At 38.1% G+C, this 22569-nt stretch overlaps 2 protein-coding genes and 2 long non-coding RNA genes across 4 annotated transcripts; 3 read left to right on the top strand and 1 right to left on the bottom strand.

Annotated features, from left to right (window-relative positions):
* Nucleotides 1-109: 109 nt before the first annotated feature.
* LOC117994579 (uncharacterized) lies at nucleotides 110-2458 on the top strand. Its single transcript, XM_069507984.1, has 2 exons — nucleotides 110-244; nucleotides 1269-2458. The coding sequence occupies exons 1-2, from the start codon at nucleotides 194-196 to the stop codon at nucleotides 2349-2351; spliced, it is 1134 nt and encodes a 377-aa protein (XP_069364085.1). The 5' UTR covers nucleotides 110-193; the 3' UTR covers nucleotides 2352-2458.
* A 1145-nt stretch (nucleotides 2459-3603) lies between these two features.
* LOC138404309 (uncharacterized) lies at nucleotides 3604-4838 on the bottom strand. The gene is made up of 2 exons (XR_011238310.1): nucleotides 4700-4838; nucleotides 3604-3649 (listed from the first exon to the last, which is right to left on the bottom strand). It is a non-coding gene; the product is annotated as an uncharacterized lncRNA (long non-coding RNA).
* An 858-nt stretch (nucleotides 4839-5696) lies between these two features.
* Nucleotides 5697-13440, top strand: LOC117994740 (protein FAM136A). The gene is made up of 4 exons (XM_034982693.2): nucleotides 5697-5882; nucleotides 9846-9965; nucleotides 11030-11128; nucleotides 12525-13440. The coding sequence occupies exons 1-4, from the start codon at nucleotides 5796-5798 to the stop codon at nucleotides 12657-12659; spliced, it is 441 nt and encodes a 146-aa protein (XP_034838584.1). The 5' UTR covers nucleotides 5697-5795; the 3' UTR covers nucleotides 12660-13440.
* Nucleotides 13441-18686: 5246 nt separating this feature from the next.
* On the top strand, nucleotides 18687-20951 carry LOC117994734 (uncharacterized). Its single transcript, XR_011238344.1, has 2 exons — nucleotides 18687-18888; nucleotides 20200-20951. It is a non-coding gene; the product is annotated as an uncharacterized lncRNA (long non-coding RNA).
* Nucleotides 20952-22569: the final 1618 nt, after the last annotated feature.

Below are 22569 nucleotides of genomic sequence, written 5' to 3'. Positions count from 1 at the left end.
TAAAATTTTCGGTTGAAAAAAATTCTTACAATTCTATGAATTAGTTGACAAATGAAACGCAACGATATTTTATCATATTTCTTTTTAAATAATTACTAGTTCTTGCAACGCAATAAGTGTACAATATGATAGGTTATTATTATGTAAGTAACCTATATAAAAGCTTACTATGTCACTACAGTGACTTCATTTCATGATGGAGTATAGGGTTATAATATTTGCATTCGCAGCCTTGTTTTGTCAGGTATGTAAAATTTTATGTGATTTTTACTGACTAAAAGTGTTAAGCATCCGTCTATAATTTGAGTTATATATAATAACTTAGCACCTTTGAAAAATGCATTTTTTTGCATGATTTTGTTGGTGGTTCAATCTTCTCTAGAACCGGAAGTGCGAATCAGACTCGCGCACTGAGGGTTCCGTACTACAATCGTATTTTAGCGACATTTTGCACGATAAATCAAAAACTACTTACTAGATCTCGTTCAAACTAATTTTCGGTCGAAGTTTGCATGGTAATGTACATCATAATTGTTTTTTTTTAGTTTTATCATTCTGTTATTTTTGATTTTACGGGGGGGGGGGGGGGGGGGGCACATTATACATCTTTGGAAGTGTCTCTTGCGCAAACTATTCAGTTTAGAAAAAATTATGTAAGAAACCTCAATATCATTTATGAAGACCTAAGAGTTTGATGAAAAAAAATTTTAGTTTCAGTTCTAAGTATGAAGAACACCAAAATTTATTGTTTTTTTTTTCTATTTTTGTGTAAAAATCTTGCGGTTCACAGAATACATCTACTTACCAAGTTTCAACAGTATAGCTCTTATAGTTTCGGAAAAAAGTGGCTGTGACATACGGACGGACAGACAGACAGACATGACGAATCTATAAGGGTTCCGTTTTTTGCCATTCGGCTACGGAACCCTAATAATAGTGTCAGTAAAGTTCTAACAGTGCGTAAATAAAAAAGTCTACTTCGAGAGTAATAAAACTGTATAAAATATTCGTTAGGTTGAAATCAGTTGAAATAATGTTATACCTTAGACGAAATAAAATACTGATTTTGAAAGATTTTGCTACGTGACGTCTGTCAAAGTCACGATGATCCAAATTTCGTAGTCGCTAATCGTTCCTCCCTGTTGTCCCTGTGTTGGGGACAATGCGCGTAGAAACTGTCAGCTTTTATAAAATATCGAAGGTCTGGCCCTCGCGGGAAATCTATAAATCATGTTCTAAAATCTAACGCTATTTTTTATTGTTTCCAGGTCCAATCGCGATGCTTCGCTCCAGATGTAGAAGTTATTACCTGCCCACCAATAGTCCCAACTACACCTATAGTAGTAGACAACTCAGTTTCAATCGCTCTAGCTAACGCCTTACAACTACTTATAGTTAAAGACATTATTGAATCGAATTTAGGCGCGTCTTGCCTACCAAATTTACTTCCTATAGAAACTCTATGTGGATGCACAGAAATTTGCTATCCAAATATTGGATGTGCTCCTAACTGTTATCCGTATGGAGCAGAAATTCTTCCTACGTGTGGATGTAGTCCTGTAGTCACAATACCACCTTATAACAATGGTTGTTATAAATGTTGTAACGATTTAGTTACTCCAATTCCTTACAATTCGAATTTATGTGCACCTTGCTTACCAAATTTGCTTCCTATAGACACGTGTGGATGCACAGAAATTTGTTATCCAAATTGTTACCCTATTTTTAACCAATGCCTTCCTACTTGTGGGTGTCCAGTTACAATACCACCTTGTAACAATGGCTGTTATAGAGGTTACAATGAGTTAGTTACCCCAATTCCTTACAATTCCTGCGGGGATATCTGGCCGTGTAATACCTGTGGGACACCAGAAACCATTTGTGTATGCGGACAGTATTGTACAGGTCCTGAAATTATAACACCGAATTGTAATTGCGGCTGTTATGCCAATCCTTGTAACACTTATAGTGTCACAGAGTTCATCCCACCATGCTATCCAGGTTGCGGAGTACCAGAGGTTATCCAGCCTTGTTTACCATACTATAATGGGTGTCCTGAAGTAATATCACCTATTTATAAGCCAGGGTGTGTTGAGCCTGTACCTTGGGGCTGGCCAGGTTGTCGTGATATTGTTCCACCTTGCAACCCATGGTGTTCAGGATGTGATTTTTGTGGGCCATCACCTGGTTGCATACCAAACTGCTGCGATACTCCTGTAGCAGCAGAGGTACTCATCCCACCATGCATTCCTGCGCAACTGAACTGCAATTTTGGTTGTACGCCAACCTTAGGTCCTTGTATTAATTTTAATGTAGAACCTCTACCATGCGGATGCGGTTACTGTTATTAGATGTCATCCAAAATATTGATCTAGTACGTAATACTTATTAGATGTCATCGAAATTAATAGTAAACGATAGTAGGTACGTAATAAATAAAGTTTTTTTTCAATAATCACTTGTCTGTTTTATTTATAATTTTGCTTTTTAAAATTTATAATTTTAACAATTTTTGTAAGTATATTTATGTTAGTTTGTACTCGTAGTTTAATTAGTGTAATTGGCTTTATGGCCGTTCTAATTAAATAATAAATAAATAATAATAATAATAATAATTTATGATTGTGACCATTTACAGCTATCTCTTTTTTGTGTGTAACAATAAAAAATACGGGGATAGTCCAATGGTTACGTGCAGTCAGCCTTCTGTTCGGAAGGTCCCTAGGTTCGATTCCGGGCACGCACTTCTAACTTTTCAAGATCATGCGTATTTTAAGCAACTAATAGTATCACTAGCTTTAACAGTGAATGAAAACGTCTTGAGGAAACCTGCATGCCTGACAGTTCCCCCATAATGTTCTCAATGCGTGAAGTCTGCCAATCAACAATGGGTCAGCGTAGCAGACTACGGCCTTCTCATTTTGAGGGGAGACCCGTGCTTGCGATGGGTTAATCATGATCATGACGAATCACAACCACAATAAAAGTAACAAATTAAGAAATAGGTAATTACACGTAATTTTATTTCATCAATATTTAATTGTTACAAGAATAAATTACTTAATAAAACTAAAAATTGTACAATTCTTTAGTTACCTAGCATACTAAGTAAATTACCAACTATAGCATTCGTGTTCACATTAGAAGCACCTCTAGTAGACGAAACAGGTAAACTAGAAATAACATTAGGGGGACCAACGAAATTGGGATACAAAGACGCAATAGGGGAAATAAAATTAGGCGAAACTGAATTTGAACAAGCAGAAATAAGACTGGGATTTAACGGAGAAATAGGTCTAGTTAAAAATGAATTTGATTGTAATAACATTAGTTCTTTCAAAAATGGTTCAGCTAATTGCAATGCGACATCTGAACCAGCTTTTTTGTCTTTTATTAAATTAGCTACAGACATAAGTTGTATAATATCTATTAATGTTTTGCATACAGTTGGAGTGCAATCTGATATTATAGTTGTAGGGTTACGAAACGGTTGGATTTCTCTTAACTGTGAAGTTGGTAATGATTGAACTTCTCTGATTGGTGGATATATTGGTGCGAACTGTTGAGGGTAGATTAATGGTGTGTCTACCATTTGTTCTGGTATGTTGTAGATAAGGTTGGGTTGTCGCGGACATTGTGATGTGGCGACCTGCAACAATGACTTACATTAAGGGCTAAAGGAAAATAACAGAATCAAAAAAGTTCAGATAGCTAAAAGCTACTTTTTAAAACCGCTTTTTTAGAGTTCCGTACCCGAAGGGTGCAAACGTGACCTTATTACTAAGCCTCCACTGTCCGTCCGTCCGTCCGTCAGCGTGCTGTATCTCGTACACTGTAATAGGTAGGTAGAGAGTTGAAATTTTCACAGAATGTGTATATTTTTATTGCCGTTAGGTATAGGTATAACAACAAAATATAATATAAAGTTCAAAATGGCCGCCATGAAATGAAAAAAACATTAAAAACTGTTATCTTCTTTTTTATACATAAAATTCAAAGTCTTGACAGACTGACTTATATATCAACGCACAGCCTAAGCCGCTGGTCCTAGAGACATGTGGGAGGGTGTGTTTGTTGTATAGAGTAGGTATCCACTAGGAAAGCATTTTTCTAAATTCCACCCCTAAGTGGGTTAAATGTGAGTTGCAAAGTATGAAAGTCAGTCATTTTTAGGGTTCCGTACCTCAAAAGGAAAAACGGAACCCTTATAGGATCACTTTGTTGTCTGTCTGTCTGTCAAGAAACCTACAGGGTACTTCCCGTTGACCTAGAATCATGAAATTTGGCAGGTAGGTAGATCTTATAGCTGACATTTGGGGAAAAATCTGAAAACCGTGAATTTGTGGTTACATCACACAAAAAAAATTAAATTGTGGTCATGAAATTTACGTGATCAATAAAAAAAAAAATGAAAGTGAAGTATCATATGAAAGGTCTTCACCTGTGCATTCTAAAACAGATTTTTATTTATTTTTATGTATCACAGTTTTTGAATTATCCTGCAAAATGTCGAAAAAATACGACTGTAGTACGGAACCCTCATTGCGCGAGCCGGACTCGCACTTGGCCGGCTTTTCAAGTTATTTCCATGAAAATTGCTATTTGGGTTTTCGATCACAAAACGAAGAAAATATACGCGTTTCAGGATTTTTGGAAATTCAATCCCCACGTTGATTTACCATTAAAAAAATACACTTACTTGAATGCCAATACAAGTGAAACAAACTACAGTTATAATTTGTTTCATTTTGGTACAACTTGATACCTTCTCCGCTAATACTTCGATTTTTATAATTAAGAAAATTCGAAACCATTTCATATTTATTGATATTTTATCTGTGGATCGTGTCTTATCGTAGATTTTTTGTTGAGAAGAAACAATTTTAAAAGAGATAACGGAAGTATTATTACGTAAAAAATTATATAATAAGTATAGCTAGGTATACTAAAAATATCGATAGGTATTTATAAAAGCTTATGAAAAAATCTTTTACCTACTTACTAATAAAATTTAATGATGAAAAATTATATGTTTGGTACGTACGCCACCTACGCATTCTCCATAATGTTCTCGAAAGTGTGAAATCTACCAATCCGCACTTGGCCAGCGTGGCGTACTATGGCCTTAAGCCCCTCTCATTCTGAGAGGAGACCAGCTGTGTATACAGACCTCCTTGTCTGGAAGTAGTGAATTAAAGAGAGAGGATAAATAAGGTAGAAGGTATATAGAGAACTGCGCTTAAAGAGCGCGCCACCCGTGCTATCTCGCATCGGGTTAGCGCGGGGGCTGTGCAGGTGTGCAGGGCGTTCCCTCCCCGATTGCCATCTCGACCTGTCGTGAACTAAACCTACCTACATCGTCGGGTAAACGCAAACGGGCTGATCGATTGATACCCTATATCTGTATTTCATTTCAATAGGCATTATATACTGATTCAGGGTTCCTTAATTCCTTCATTATTGCTACAACGAAAAGTCGTTTTTCAGATCTAGGCTTCCGACTAGGCTTTATAGATAACCCATAACCATTGCCTCGTTATGCAAAATTAAAAAAAAATTGCCGCCATTCAAATGCTACACAGCATCTGTGCAGCATCTTCACAGCAAACTCTTTGGTGCTAGGTTCAAAATGTCAATGCGAGTTGTCAAACTTCTGCCAATGTCAATTTCACGTGATATTTGACACTGACAGTTGACAGTAGTTGCTGAACTTGCTTGCTGCGCTGCAATCTGCAATTTCGTCAAAAAAATACGTACCTAATTTTTAATAAACAGTGCAAATATAGTTTACAAAAATGGTGGAAGCGCAAAAGTATAGGATCGAGCAAGAGATGACTAACCTAGTCAATGAGCTAGACAGGAGTTATTTGAGAAAAATGCAGGTCAGTTTGATTTTGAAGGTTAGGCCTTCGTCTTATCGGCATAGCTAAAGCTTACGCAACTTTTATAATAAAATCCCACAAACAATTTTGACTTGCCTTTACACAAGTTTAAAAAATCTATTAAAAGTATGCTCTTAAAAAAAGCATATTAGATTATGTAAATAAGAAAGCTTGGATTTGACTCGCTCCAGCAATGCACGGGGCTGCAATTGCTTGTGCAGTATGGTATAATAATAATATATTTGTATTTATTTGTATTTGTAAATTGATGACTTGAAAAGAGCAACCGCCGAGTTTCTTGCTGGGTCTTCTCGGTAGGAACGGCATTCCGAACCAGTGGTAAATTAAACTAGTTAACGATTCAAAAGTGTTGAACTGTATTATGGCAACTCAGAATTTCTAAGTCAGTCGTTGTCTGTGGTCTGCACTAAGTGCAACCATGCTTTTGTCGTGTATCCTAATTATTAATAGAAATAGAAATTAAAGTGTCTTTAATATAGAAGGCTGAAGTTTTACTGGCTACAAGAATCCTCCAAGTACACCTATCATGGTTATGGACCCAGGTCACGCCAGAAGAAATTAAAAAAAGAAAAGAAAAGAACGCCACGCCGCGAAATGGAGGAACACGACAAAAAGAACAAGTATGGCGTCACGCCATTTGCCGGCTCAAATTATAGTAACTGGTTGTTTAGAATAAAGATTGTATTGCAAGCGCAAAATCTATACAGTTACGTATTTTCGTCAGAATCAGAAGAAAAGCCGGATTCTACGAAGGAAGGAAAATGCATGGACATTCTGGTCCAATGCATTAGTGATACTCATTTGGAAATAATCAAGGAGCACAGAAATGGAAAGTTTGATGTGAAATCAAAGAAGTATTACATGGTTGGCTACTGTGATAATGGATATAGACTCTGGGATTCCGCGCTGAAGAAAATTATTAGAAGTAGAGATGTAATATTTAATGAAAAACCAAGAAGTAACATGGAAACTTTTACATACATAGAAGAAGATGACTTACCATCAAACTTGCCATTGCCTTGTAGAGAAAAGAGCCAGCAAGATCAATCAATAAGTAGTACTGAGGAAAAAAGTACAGGAAAGACATCTACCGAACCTTATCAAGAAATAAATGATACAGAAAGGGAACAGAGACAAAGAAAAAGACCAGTATGGTTAGAAGACTATGAGACATTCCATGCTGCATACATTTCTCAAGAATTTATAAATGATGAACCAAGGACATTACAAGAAGCAGTGGAAAGCGTAGAAAGTGACAGATGGAAAGAAGCAATGGATAGCGAATTGCAGTCACATGAGAAACATCAAACATGGACTATGGTAGAAAGACCAAAGGATAAGGAAGTCATAGAAAGTCGATGGGTATTTCGAAAGAAATCAGATAATAACTACAAAGCCAGGTTAGTGGCAAAAGGTTTCCAGACTTCACAATATGAAGAAACATATGCTCCTGTTGGAAGACTCACAACGTTAAGGTCATTGCTTGTAATTGCAAATCATGACAATCTAAAGATAGAACAGTTGGATGTGAAAACTGCTTTTCTCCATGGCATACTTAAGGAGGAGATATACATGAGTCTACCAGGTCAGCATAATAGTGAAAAAGTGTGCAAACTTAACAAGTCAATTTATGGCTTGAAGCAAAGCCCAAGGTGTTGGAATAAAGTATTCCACGAGTTTATGTGTGCAAACAACTTCAAGTGCTCAGATTATGATAGTTGTTTATACTTATTACAAAACGAAAATGGTGAGATAAGTGTGTATGTGTTTCTGTACGTGGATGACATTTTAATTATGAGTGCATGTGAAGAGAAAATTAAAGACCTTAAGTTTAAACTAGAAAAACAATTTGAAATGGTTAGTTTGGGTCAAGTTCATAAGTTTTTAGGGATAGAAATAGAAAGAGAGTTTTCTAAAGGTATGATTAAAATTCATCAGAAAAGTTATATAGAAAAAGTTCTTACAAAGTTTAACATGAAGGACTGTAAAAGTGTAGCTACTCCTTGTGAAGTTGGACTGAAACTAGAAAAACCAGAAAGTTATACTTGTACCCAGCCTTACCGTGAGTTAATTGGGTGTTTGATATATTTAGTTATTTGTACTAGGCCTGATTTGTCTTTTGCGGTGAGCTATTTTAGTAGGTATCAGAACAATGCATCCGATAAACATTTTACCTACCTGAAAAGAGTTCTGAGATACTTAAAGCAGACGGCAAATTATGGATTAGTGTATAAGAATAAACCATGTAAGAATGTAGCCGAGGGATATTGTGATTCTGACTGGGCAGCTGATGTTGATAGAAAATCAGTGTCAGGTTACTGTTTACTGTTATATGGAAATATTGTACAATGGTCTACTCAAAAACAGAAAACGGTCTCTCTTTCAACTGCCGAATCAGAATATATGGCTCTAAGTATGATAGCACGGGAATCAGTGTGGTTTAAAGGACTTTTGAATAATCTTGAAATTCAATGTGAAAGTATAATTATTTTTGAAGATAACCAGTCTTGTATCCACATAGCTAAAAATAGAGAAAATAGCAAAAGAGTAAAACACATTGATATAAAGCATCATTTTATTAGAAACTTAATAGAACAGAATGTTATTGTATTGGTGTATATTAACACTTCAGAACAAGTTGCAGATGTGTTGACTAAACCGCTGCACAAAAATCTTTTTAATTATTTTAGAACCTGTATGGGAATAGAAGAGTGTTAGTAAATATTAATAGTTATTAGTATTACTCAATTTAAAGAATAAATATCGTTTTATTTGTTTACATTATTGGTTGTTTTTTAGATTAAATTGTCAAAACTTAATTGTCAAAGAATATTTTTGTCAAAGATTAAAAAGTATAGAATAACAGAAGGATATAAAAAGTCAGAATATGAAAGTTGTAAAAGTAAAGTTAGGTAAAAATGTCAGAAAACTAAGATAGTGTGTAGAAGTAAGAGATTGAAGAAATTCAGGGTTGAGGAGGAGTGTTGAACTGTATTATGGCAACTCAGAATTTCTAAGTCAGTCGTTGTCTGTGGTCTGCACTAAGTGCAACCATGCTTTTGTCGTGTATCCTAATTATTAATAGAAATAGAAATTAAAGTGTCTTTAATATAGAAGGCTGAAGTTTTACTGGCTACAAGAATCCTCCAAGTACACCTATCAAAAAGCACTTGTAATAAGTCTACTTGAATAAAATAAATTCTATTCTATTCTATTTTATTGAAATTTGTATCCTAGAGGACAGGCTACCACACGGACAAAGTCATTAGGGTCCGCTAGCTAGCTATTTTGAAAAAATTTGAGAAGAAAACTAAGTTTTTGTTTATTAAACCTAAAAAAGACGCTCGATAGCGGCGTGGTGGACAAACAAGCACACTTGCATTTATAACACGGTTGTGATTTTGGATTGTCATATATTAAGTACTAGATGATGCCCGTGACTCGCGTGGGTTTTGATTTTCAAAAATTCCTTAGGAACTCTTTGATTTTGTGGGATAAAAAGTAGCCTATGTCCTTCCCTGAGCTGCAAGCTATCTCTTTACCAAATTTCGTCAAAATCGGTTGAACAGATGGGCGGTGAAAAGCTAGCAAAGACAAACAGACACACATTCACATATTTATAATATTAGTATGGGTATCAGTCAGTTTCTTCTTTTATTAGTGTAGTTAAAGGGATGAGTTTCCACCCCTATGTTGTCTGCATTCCTTCTAGATGCATGAAATGCTTTACATCATGATTCCTTACACCCACGCATGGCTAGATTTTGGAATACTCTTCTGAAATCAGTGTTTCCTACCAATTGTTATAATCTGGGTATCTTTAAAACAAGAGTGAATAGGCACCTTCTAGGCAAACACATCCCATCTTAGGCCACATCATCACTTCCCATCAGATGCTATTGTTGTCTATAGTGAATAGAAAAAAAATATCATTTGTTTCAGGGTGACATGCACAGATGTGCAGCTAAATGCTGTGACGACCAGCAGTCCTCGTTGGAAAGGGTTCACGGATGTATAGAGAACTGCACCACATCTTTAAACCATGCTAATAACTATGTACAAGTAAGTTTTCCCTTTTTAGGGTTCCGAACCTCAAAAGGAAAAACGGAACCCTTATAGGATCACTTTGTTGTCTGTCTGTCTGTCAAGAAACCTACAGGGTACTTCCCGTTGACCTAGAATCATGAAATTTGGCAGGTAGGTACGTCTTATAGGTCATAAGGGGAAAAATCTGAAAACCGGGAATTTGTGGTTACATCACACACAAAAAATTAAAAATTAAATTGTGGTCATGAACTAAGTATTTTCAATTTTCAAAGTAAGATAACTATATCAAGTGGGGTATCATATGAAAAGTCTTCACCTGTGCATTCTAAAACAGATTTTTATTTATTTTTATGCATCATAGTTTATGATTTATCAAGCAAAATGTCGATAAAATATGATTGTAGTACGTAACCCTCAGTGCGCGACTCGCATTTGGCCGGTTTTTTTTAAAGGATATAATTTTTTTCAAAATATATAAGCTATTGAGCATTTAAATAATCTGGAACGTAAAGTACTTATTAAAGTGTATTTTTTAGCATTTGAATTTGAACATTATGGAGTAAAAATTTTCTTTGATTAATAAAAATGTCACTGTTTCTGTCTGTGTGGTGTTAAACCACCACCTCTTATTGTGGCCCAGGATTAACCCCCGAAGGGTTTGTTCCTGGGCATGCACCTCCAACAATTTTGATGTTATGTGCGTTTTAAGCAATTATAATTTAATATCACTGGGTGATATTAAATTATAATTCGCAAAATTTCGTGAGGAAACCTGCATGCCTGAGAGTTCTCCATAATGTTCTCAAAGATGTGTGAAGTGTTTAGTGTGGCAGCCAGCATGGTACATTATGATCTAAATTTTTCTCATGCTGAGAGGAGACCCATGCTCAATAGTGGGCCGGCAATGAGTTGATGAATCCCACATCTGACACCATGTTTTATATCGTTTATTGCAAGAGAGAGCACATAGACAATAGACAATACATATGACATTTAACTTAAGCGACTTCACACAACAATAATGATGACTTTATACAACAATGATGAGACATTAAATTATGGAAAATATTGTTTTACAGAAAGAAATGAATCACCTACAGAACAGACTGCAGCGTTGTGTTATGGACTGTAATGATTCGGCTAGAGACAGGTTAGGGCCAGACCCTAGTCAAGAAAATGTGAGTATTTTTTTATTTTTTTTCTAGGCCATCTGCAATCATTTATTGGTATGGACTATAATCAAGCTGTGATAACCTAGTGGCTAGGACGTCCGCCTCCTAATCAGAGGTCGGGGGTTCGATCCCGGGCATGCACCTCTAATTTTTCGGAGTTATGTGCGTTTTAAGTAATTTAATATCACTTGCTTTAATGGGGAAGGAAAATATCGTGAGGAAACCTGCATGCCTGACAGTTCTCCATAATGTTCTCAAAGGTGTGTGAAGTCTACCAATCCGCACATGGCCAGCGTGGTAGACTATGGCCAAAACCCTTCCCACTCTGAGAAGAGACCCGTACTCTGCAGTGAGCCGGCGATGGGTTGATCATGATGATGATGATGACTGACACCATATTAGTATCTATAGTCGGCGACAGGTCGGGGCGGGAACTCCCCGCACAGCCCCTGCGCTAACCCGGTGCGGGCAACTGTGGGTGGCAATCTCTTGCCTCATACCCTGATTTCCATCTCAACCCGTCGCGTACTAGACATTGCACCCGTGTGAAGCCGGAGCAGGTCGCTAGTCCATACTAATATTATAAATGCGAAAGTGTGTCTGTCTGTCTGCTAGCTTTTCACGGCCCAACAGTTTAACCGATTTTGATGAAATTTAGTACAAAGTTAGCAACATCCCGGTAAAGGACATAGGCTACTTTTTATCCCTAAATATCAATGAATTCTACGGGATTTTTAAAAAACCTAAATCCACGCGGACGAAGTTGCGGGCATCTTCTAGCAGGTAATAAACAGACAGACAGGCAATTAAAAAGACAGTTAACTTTTAGGGTTCCGAATGGCTAAAAACGGAACCCTTATAGATTCGTCATGTCTGTCTGTCTGTCTGGATGTATGTCACAGTCACTTTTTTCGAAACTATAAGGGCTATACTGTTGAAACTTGGTAAGTAGATGCATCCTGTGAACCGCATTAAGATTTTTACACAAAAATAGAAAAAAAAAAACAATAAATTTTGGGGTTCCCCATTCTTAGAACTGAAACTCAAAAAATTTTTTTTCATCAAACCCATACGTGTGGGGTATCATTTTTTTCTAAACTGAATAGATTGCGCGAGAACAAAAATAGTAAAATGTGTGTGTGTGTGTGTTTGTGTGTGTGTGTGTGTGTCCCTTGTAACTTCTAAAATAAGAGAATGATAATGAATGAAAAAATATATGACATACATTACCATGCAAACTTCCACCGAAAATTGGTTTGAACGAGATCTAGTCAGTAATTTTTGGTTTATCGTGCAAAATGTCGATAAAATACGATTGTACTACGGAACCCTCAGTGCGCGAGTCTGATTCGCACTTGGCCGGTTTTTATAAATATGTATAGCTTTTCTTCTTCTTTCACAGATCGACAAATGTACGATAGAATTTGAGAAATGTGCCATCAAATGTGTGGACAAACACATAGCCTTGATACCCAGCATGATGAAGTCTATGAAGCTGGTGCTGGCCAGTGGGAAACCTCCTCCAATGAGCGAATGATAGAACAAAGCTAGGTCCAAGATCCCAGTGCCGCCAGACGTTCCTTATTTTCTCAGAAACAAAACGTATGGGACAGAGTACTGCTAGCTTGTGCCGTGGGCCAACTTATAAGGAAGGTCTGGTGGCAGTGGGATCTTGCTCTATTATTCTAAGGGTGAAATCTATAGAGCACACTCTAACTTTGCTTAGACTTAAGACATAGTTAAAACGAGACAGAGCTATATCTCTCCCACAAGTCTGTCTCGTTTTAACTCAATCTTACGTCTGAGCAAAGTCAAAGTGCGCTCTATAGATTTTCAGCCTTAGATACTTTAAAACACTTATAAGTCCCGCAAATTGCTATTGCGCTGGAACCATGTCTCATTATAAAAATAGACCATCAGCTCGAAACTTCAGTCTAGTGCTGACGTCACTGAAATGGCGGCCACGCGCATTAGCAATTTGCGGGACATTTAACACTAATAATCATGGTGATAGGTGGCCTGCCCACATAAATCAGAACTCTACAAATAACCGGACAAGTACGAGTCAAACTCTCCCATCGAGAGACAGATGCCCCGCACACCCGCACTCTCCCGCAACGGGCTAGGGCGGGGGCTGTGCGGGGAACTCCCTGATTGCCATTTCGACCTGTCGCGTACCATAAATGTACTTTGTTGTAAAGTTTCTGATGCATTTATAAAGGTACTATTTTATGTGTATAATGTAAACTATAGTATAATAATATTATATTGTTAAGAAAAAGTAAATTGTAGTTTCGAATAAAATATTTGTTGATTAATGTATTTTTTATTTTCTTAACATCTGCCTTAGCAGAGCTTGCTTAAGACCAAAGAATCAATACATTTGTATACATTGAATCAATACATTTGTATACATTGAATCAATACACCGTGCGGGTGATTACGTATCTCGCGATCATTGCTGTCAAACGTCATACGTAACAGCGGCTAGAGAGAGACAGCAATAGTCACAAAGCAAAATAAGAAGAAGAGAGACAGCAAATGAACTGTCGCATTCCTACTGCTGTCGCGTTGCTGTCGCTACTGCAACGTTTTACGTAATCACCTCACCAGTCTCCAAAAGCTGTGATATGAGAATCAGGGTATGGAGCGGACGGACGCCCCGCACTTGCCGGGGCGTTCCCTCTCAGATTGCCATTTCGGCCTGTCGCATTCCTACTGCTGTCGCGTTGCTGTCGCTACTGCAACGTTTTACGTAATCACCTCACCAGTCTCCAAAAGCTGTGATATGACAATCAGGATATGGAGCGGACGGACGCCCCGCACTTGCCCGCAACGGGTTTGTGCGGGGCGTTGCCTCCCAGATTGCCATTTCGGCCTGTCGCATTCCTACTGCTGTCGCGTTGCTGTCGCTACTGCAACGTTTTACGTAATCACCTCACCAGTCTCCAAAAGCTGTGATATGAGAATCAGGGTATGGAGCGGACGGACGCCCCGCACTTGCCGGGGCGTTCCCTCTCAGATTGCCATTTCGGCCTGTCGCATTCCTACTGCTGTCGCGTTGCTGTCGCTACTGCAACGTTTTACGTAATCACCTCACCAGTCTCCAAAAGCTGTGATATGACAATCAGGGTATGGAGCGGACGGACGCCCCGCACTTGCCGGGGCGTTCCCTCCCAGATTGCCATTTCGGCCTGTCGCATTCCTACTGCTGTCGCGTTGCTGTCGCTACTGCAACGTTTTACGTAATCACCTCACCAGTCTCCAAAAGCTGTGATATGACAATCAGGGTATGGAGCGGACGGACGCCCCGCACTTGCCGGGGCGTTCCCTCCCAGATTGCCATTTCGGCCTGTCGCATTCCTACTGCTGTCGCGTTGCTGTCGCTACTGCAACGTTTTACGTAATCACCTCACCAGTCTCCAAAAGCTGTGATATGACAATCAGGGTATGGAGCGGACGGACGCCCCGCACTTGCCGGGGCGTTCCCTCCCAGATTGCCATTTCGGCCTGTCGCATTCCTACTGCTGTCGCTACTGCAACGTTTTACGTAATCACCTCACCAGTCTCCAAAAGCTGTGATATGACAATCAGGGTATGGAGCGGACGGACGCCCCGCACTTGCCCGCAACGGGTTTGTGCGGGGCGTTCCCTCCCAGATTGCCATTTCGGCCTGTCGCATTCCTACTGCTGTCGCTACTGCAACGTTTTACGTAATCACCTCACCAGTCTCCAAAAGCTGTGATATGACAATCAGGGTATGGAGCGGACGGACGCCCCGCACTTGCCCGCAACGGGTTTGTGCGGGGCGTTCCCTCCCAGATTGCCATTTCGGCCTGTCGCATTCCTACTGCTGTCGCTACTGCAACGTTTTACGTAATCACCTCACCAGTCTCCAAAAGCTGTGATATGACAATCAGGGTATGGAGCGGACGGACGCCCCGCACTTGCCCGCAATGGGTTTGTGCGGGGCGTTCCCTCCCAGATTGCCATTTCGGCCTGTCGCATTCCTACTGCTGTCGCGTTGCTGTCGCTACTGCAACGTTTTACGTAATCACCTCACCAGTCTCCAAAAGATGTGATATGACAATCAGGATATGGAGCGGACGGACGCCCCGCACTTGCCCGCAACGGGTTTGTGCGGGGCGTTGCCTCCCAGATTGCCATTTCGGCCTGTCGCATTCCTACTGCTGTCGCGTTGCTGTCGCTACTGCAACGTTTTACGTAATCACCTCACCAGTCTCCAAAAGCTGTGATATGAGAATCAGGGTATGGAGCGGACGGACGCCCCGCACTTGCCGCGGGGCGTTCCCTCCCAGATTGCCATTTCGGCCTGTCGCATTCCTACTGCTGTCGCGTTGCTGTCGCTACTGCAACGTTTTACGTAATCACCTCACCAGTCTCTAAAAGCTGTGATATGACAATCAGGGTATGGAGCGGACGGACGCCCCGCACTTGCCCGCAACGGGTTTGTGCGGGGCGTTCCCTCCCAGATTGCCATTTCGGCCTGTCGCATTCCTACTGCTGTCGCTACTGCAACGTTTTACGTAATCACCTCACCAGTCTCCAAAAGCTGTGATATGACAATCAGGGTATGGAGCGGACGGACGCCCCGCACTTGCCCGCAACGGGTTTGTGGGGGGCGTTCCCTCCCAGATTGCCATTTCGGCCTGTCGCATACTGTAGGTAGGTATGTGGTAAGGATTCATATAGGTACTTATCTAAGTAGACCTATACATATATACCAGCTATAAGACCTACCTACCTGCCAAATTTCATGATTCTAGGTCAACGGGAAGTACCCTGTAGGTTTCTTGACTGACAGACAGACAACAAAGTGATCCTATAAGGGTTCCGTTTTTCCTTTTGAGGTACGGAACCCTTAAAATGGTTGATGTGATTGGCTGAATTTATGGTATTCTAGTTGCAACAATGAATTGTAGCCAATAGTGAGCGAGCGTCAACCATCAGAGGTGATTGCGATCATGACATTGTAGTTGTCATTCTACCGCAATCGAGGGGTTATTCCCGTTGAGTCACGCCCCCGTGTGTAACACTGTTACTCAACGAGAATTTTTAAAAATTGTTGTCCCGTTGAGTCACACTGTTACACAATGGGACGCTCGTCGTGTGCTACTACTCCGCTGTGATATTTAATAATGAACGTTTTTTACCTACCTACATTATATAAATGATTGTGTTTTTTTGTTTTTTTTATGTACCGTAGTGGCACCAATAATCGACAAGGACCAATAATCGACAATTTTTTCTTTAACCGTCGAAAATAAGGACAGACAACGAGTTTTTTAATTTGGCAACACTGTATCATAGGCAAAGTACTTCCTACTGTCATCCAGTAAAATGTCACGGAAATCCGCCATTTTATTTAAAAATGTCGAATTAAAAACTAAGTGGAGACCGCTCGTCTGTAAAAAATCAAGATTTGTTAAAGAAATGGTTAAGAGGGTGAGTCCAAACTTTTGACAATTGTTTTAATACTATGAAAGTTATTTGAATGAAACTTTATTTTATGGATTTCTATAAATATCCTTTTAATGATTGTGTAGATAAACTATTTGAGGTCATAATAATTTTGTCAAAACAGCCGGTGTCGAACACTAGTTCCTGTAAACTACCTTTCTCCAATAATCGACATATGTCGATAATAATTATTTTTGACGTTTATTTAATTGTTAATGCAATCTAGCTCTTTTTTCTTTCCTTGTTGATTTAATATTTGAAAGCAATTGATCAGTGTTTAACTACCAGTAATCGACAAAGTGTCGATGACTGGATATAAATGTGTCGATAGTTGGTTTCACAGATGGTCCCGAGAAAAGATTACACCTGCTGATAGAATTTCGAATTGAGAAGAAGCAATTGAGGCCGTAAAAAAGGAAGAAAAGCTGCAGTTAAAAAAGTGGGCTCGAATTATGCTACACGATAAAGTCAGAGGGAATACTCCAATTTGTTGCACAGTGGAACCGAGCACAGACCTATCAAAAACAGAAGAGGATATATTAATGAGATGGCTATTAGCATTATCTGAAAGACATTCCAATGACAAAAGACAATTAATTGGACAGTGTGCAGAAAGCAAAGCGTGGAAACAATATTATGAAAAAAAAGAGAAAGAATGGATAAAAGTAAATCCAGGAAGAAAAAAAGAGAGATCTAAGCAGAGAATAGCTAAATAGGAAAATATAAGACTAAATTATTGAAGATAAAAGAAACAAGTCTAAATTTAAATCCCAAGGAAAAAAAGAACTCGAGAAGAATTGACGTCTGAACTCTGAAGACACTAATTTGGCAGATGATGAAGGACCAGAAATAGAGAATGTAACAAAAGAAATACGTCTAGAGAAATCCAGCTACAAACCACAATTACCGCTATTCGACTATAAAACGGATAATTTACCTAAAAACAAACTGTTTTCTTTGCAAGCCAGGAGATTGAAGAAAAGTAAGAATTTACTTCCAGGAAAGATCGTAATAGTAAAGTACGAAGGTGAATATTTTCCAAGGAAAGTGGAAGATGTGCAAAAAGATAAATATGAAATAAGTACAATAATTCCGACAAAAGGAAATACATTTCGATGGCCTAATTAACACCCCAAATAAAATATTGTACAGTCGTGAAGAGATCATTGAAATATTAAGCCTGTATGTCTCAACAAAAGAGGTTTTTACAGAATATTGAAAATGGATAAATATTTGCCCGATATGTATACTTAATACGATCTTTAAAATATTATAATAAATAAATACACTTACCCAAATATATTTTAATTTTTTATTTGTTTGTCAAGATAACTTCGGGATACGTAAAATTATAAAATAAATAAATTAAAAAGTAAGTAGTTAATCGAAGTACCTAACATTAATCCAATGATCCGATAGAAGAAGCCGATGTCGATTATTAGGTGTCTTTTACTGGTGACTGTCGATTACTGGGTGTCGACTACTGGAACTTCGATGTCGATAACTGGAGATTTTTAATATTTTTGATTATTTGGCTTTTTCTTTTAATCTATAGCTTTTCAGTTAATAAAAAGCTAATATATATTTTCTTAAAGATATATTTTATTATTTGCACTCCTAGTTATTGCTCTAAGTGTTAAACATTTATTTTTAAATTGTGATGAAAATACACAACCTCCTTAAAGTGTCGATTATTGGTGCCACTACGGTATATTAAGTTTAAAATAACCCACATTTAGCTCAATGTTGTTAGTTTATATTATTAAGTAATTGTTAGTTAGCTGTTAAGTATTAAGTATACCAATAAATTAATGTGTTACGTGTAGGTACCTATCAACTGTCGACGGTACTGGTGTACGGAAAAACTTATTTAAAGTTTATGAATGCACCAAACTTATTGTAAACTGTAATTATTCTTCTTTAATAAAATAAATAAATACAAAATACAACTATTTTTAAAAATTCCCGTTGAGTCACACCTACGTATTGCGTGTGTAACACTGCAGAGGTGATGTCGCAATCAAGTGAAACCTGTCGTCGATAAAAAATCTTCATCTAAAACTATAAATATTGCACGTAACTCTATGTCAATTACTGATAACAATCTAATTAATGATAACAGTTACATAACATCGATCTTAATAATGTTTTTACAATAATTTAAGATAATAATTAATATTGCGTTATTCCTTTTTATAAAAGGTTAATTGGTTTAGGAAGTGATCATTAGTGATCGTTGATTGGTTAAGGGGAGTCCAAATAATTGTTTACTTCTTCTAAAATAGGTAAGACTGTAGAAACTTCCAGAGTAAAAATTGTTTAATTTAATTTAATTTAAAACAACTGTATTGTTACTAAAATTACAGAGAGTAAGAATACAGGATACACTTAAAAGTCCGAATTGAATTGTTATAGGTATAAGTCCCGCAAATTGCTATTGAGCTGGAACCATGTCTCATTAACATCGAAATGACGTCATTTTGACGTCAGCCGAAATAAACGGCATTCCGAACCAGTGGTAAATTAAAACTACCCGACGATTCGAAAGCGCTTGTAAAAAAGTCTACTTGAATAAAAACATATTCTATTTTATTCTATTCTAAAAAATACTATCAGCTTGAAACTTCAGTCTAGTGCTGACGTCACTAAAATGGCGGCCACGCGCGATAGAAATTTGCGGGACTTATATCATCATCATGATCAACCCATCGCCGGCTTACTACAGAGCACGGGTCTCCTCTCAGAGTGAGAATGGTTTTGGCCATAGTCTACCACGCTGGCCACGTGCGGATTAGTAGACTTTACACTCCTTTCAGAACATTATGGAGAACTCTCGTGCATGAAGGTTTCCGCACGATGTTTTCCTTCACCGTTAAAGCAAGTGATATTTAATTATTTAAAACGCACATAACTCTGAAAAGTAAGAGGTGCGTGCCCGGGATCGAACCCCCGACCTCCGATTAGACGTCCGAAATGAATTACCCATTCAGTTATAATATGTACTGACTGACTGTTACACTAGTTAACTACTTAGTTACTGACTATTAAGTATAACACTGACGCCACATCTTCCATAGTAAATATTATAGAACTAGCGACCCGCCCCGGCTTCGCATGGGTAGCTTATTACAATTTTAGTAGGGATCTCTAATTTTTAAAAATAAAATATATAGCCTACTAGATAATGCCCGTGGATTTTGATTTTTAAAAATCCCGTTAGAACTCTTTGACTTTCCGATGGGGAAACTCGTGCAGAGGACTAAATCCCTTTTAGTTATTAAGTACTAACATAGTGATTAAGTATTTTGTTTCTAACTCCTTAGTGTTTAAGTATTAACATAGTTATTAAGTATTTATTGTTACTAACACATAATGGATCAATTGTTGTCCGATTTAATAAATAAATTGAAATTGAAATTGAAAAGTTTTGTAGAGTGCTGTCTCTGTCGTTGAGACCGGAAAAACGTCACATTTCTCAGCGTTGTCTCTGTCATTCATAACTATGAATGACAGAGACAACGCTCTACAAAGCCGAAATCTCATTCTAATTGTTGATATTTCTTGCCGGCTAGTATACCTTCTTAATTTTTTTTCAGTTAAGATGAGATATCAACTGTTAGTTTTGCTGACAGCTCTAATCTCCCAAACAGCATTTGCAAGATGTCGACGCATGAGCCGACGGAACCCTGTAATGGCAGCATTGGAAAACATCTTAACATCTGGCCATAGCATGCCAGCACAAATGCGAAACCGAAGATTACCAGTAGAAACAGGCATGCCAGTCAATATACCTTTGCCGTACATGAGAAACGTACAACAGAAATGCCCGTGCCAATGGGAGCAGCCATGCCAGACAGTATTACCAGAAATGAGAGTGCCAGATATATTGACAATTCAGGAAATAAGGAGGCAAGAAGACGCGAGGATTCCGGAAATGAGAATGCCAACAATGATTACCGAAATGCCAAAGCAATATATTCCGGATATGCCAGTGGCTTCTGTTATGATATCACCTACTAGGTTGCTGTCTGAAGTTATTGATATGCCATTGGTTATACGCAATAATCCTGAAATTACTAATATGCCAGTAATACAAGAAAGGTATGAATGTCCATGCCTTTCCCCTAAAGCTTTAGTGAGCCCGTTCTTACCCGCGGCTTCACCTGTCTCTGCATATGCACCGCCAACATCTAATTTATTACCACCTGCGACCCCGAATCTAGGGAGGAATCAGTTTTTAAGAAAAATTCCTATTCCGCCACCTACATTGTAATAATTTTAATTTTGATATAGTAAAGTATTTAAATTGTTTATTTATTATGTTGAAGTAATAAAAATCTGATGGTAATGATGTGTTTCAGTAAACTTTTTAAGAACCTTTTTTTTCGCGGGTTCAAACCCCACCCGTTGCACTATTATTGTCATACCTACTCCTAGCACAAGCTTTACGCTTAATTGAAGGTGAAAGGGGAATTTTAGTCAGCATGAAATCATCATCAGCCTGTGGAAGTCCACTGTTGGACATAGGCCTTCCCTAAAGAGCGATATTGTAATGTTTTCCGGGTGCATGTATGTGAGTTTCGTTATTCCACTATAACTTCTAAATTCCTGAACAGACTTGGATAGGATTATAAGAGTATCGTTACAATCATGCCGAACTATTAACGCCACGCTGTACGGAAGGCGATCAATGACGTTACAAGGCGATAAACGACAAATATTTTTCATTTTTTAGGTTTCCGTAGCTTAATGGCAAAAACCGCAATGGATTCGTCATGTCTGTCCGTCCATATGTCAGCCACTTTTTCCGAAACTATAAGAGCTATACTGTTGAAACTTAGTAAGCAGAATATGTATTCTGTGAACCGCATTAAGATTTTCACACAAAAATAGAAAAAAAACAATAAATTTTGGGGGTTCTCCATACTTAGAACAGAGTGAAACTCAAAAATATTTTTTTCTCAAACCCATACGTGTGGGGGTATCTATGTCTTCAAAAATGATATTGAGGTTTCTAGAATATCATTTTTTTCTAAACGGAATAGTTTGCGCGAGAGACACTTCCAAAGTGGTAAAATGTGTGTCCCTCCGTGTAACTTCTAAAATAAGAGAATGATATAAACTAAAAAAAATATATGATGTACCATTACCATGTAAACTTCCACCGAAAATTGGTTTGAACGAGATCTAGTAAGTAGTTTGAAAATGTTGATAAAATACGATTGTAGTACGGAAACCTCAGTGCGCGAGTCGGATTCGCACTTGGCCAGTTTTTTTAATACAAAAAAAGAGAAATTCCTGTGGGAAAATTTTAGCAGCATTTTAGGTATGTAAAACAATAGGCTTGAGATACTTTTCATAAAACAGTCCGAGACCCTATACTTCTCTCTTAAGAAACCGGATGCTATACCTAGTATCAATGCAATCCCAAAATTACTTTGTTGAACTATGCCAGAGAGTCAACAAATGAACCGATATAAAAAAGATGGTTACCTAAGTTTACGAATTGATATTATATATCACCCGGCTGTACTCACGTTTTTAGTCGACGTTAGCCCGACTAGTTTCGAACCCATCCGGGGTCCTTTTTCAAGGAGTCAGTTCGCGCACGCGTCACGGTTGTTGACTAAACACGTGAGTATAGCCGGGTGTAAGATATGTATAATATGTAAATCACTCACGATAGTTTAAACGCTAAAATATCCATATTATTTCAAAATACTATAGATTATTTAAAAATGTGGGATTGTATTGAATAAACTTAAATCTAAATTAAAAGTACTTAAAAAATATTGAATTAAAACATACAAACTTAAATAAACCTTACCAACTTAAAATTAAACTTCGTCAAAAAGTCCGCCCCTGGTTGCCCCTTTTTTTTTAACGCATGCATTTACGCATCCCCCCCTCCTGGAAGCCAGCCAGCTAATGGTTGCCCCTGAGCTAAAGGTGCCCTTTAAGCTGGC

This window comes from Maniola hyperantus, chromosome 27 (genome assembly GCF_902806685.2).
Source record: "Maniola hyperantus chromosome 27, iAphHyp1.2, whole genome shotgun sequence".
Lineage (NCBI taxonomy): Eukaryota > Metazoa > Arthropoda > Insecta > Lepidoptera > Nymphalidae > Maniola > Maniola hyperantus.
Note: the sequence above shows the minus strand (reverse complement) of the source record. Positions and strands in the feature narration are given on the sequence as shown.

What these genes read in the sequence shown, in the direction of transcription:
- LOC117994579 (XM_069507984.1), top strand. Translation starts at nt 194, where the DNA reads ATGATGGAGTATAGGGTTATAATATTTGCATTCGCAGCCTTGTTTTGT. An exon ending in TCGCAGCCTTGTTTTGTCAG is followed by an intron (nt 245 to 1,268) that starts GTATGTAAAATT and finishes TATTGTTTCCAG; the next exon opens with GTCCAATCGCGATGCTTCGC.
- LOC117994740 (XM_034982693.2), top strand. Translation starts at nt 5,796, where the DNA reads ATGGTGGAAGCGCAAAAGTATAGGATCGAGCAAGAGATGACTAACCTA. An exon ending in ATGCTAATAACTATGTACAA is followed by an intron (nt 9,966 to 11,029) that starts GTAAGTTTTCCC and finishes ATTGTTTTACAG; the next exon opens with AAAGAAATGAATCACCTACA. An exon ending in CAGACCCTAGTCAAGAAAAT is followed by an intron (nt 11,129 to 12,524) that starts GTGAGTATTTTT and finishes CTTCTTTCACAG; the next exon opens with ATCGACAAATGTACGATAGA.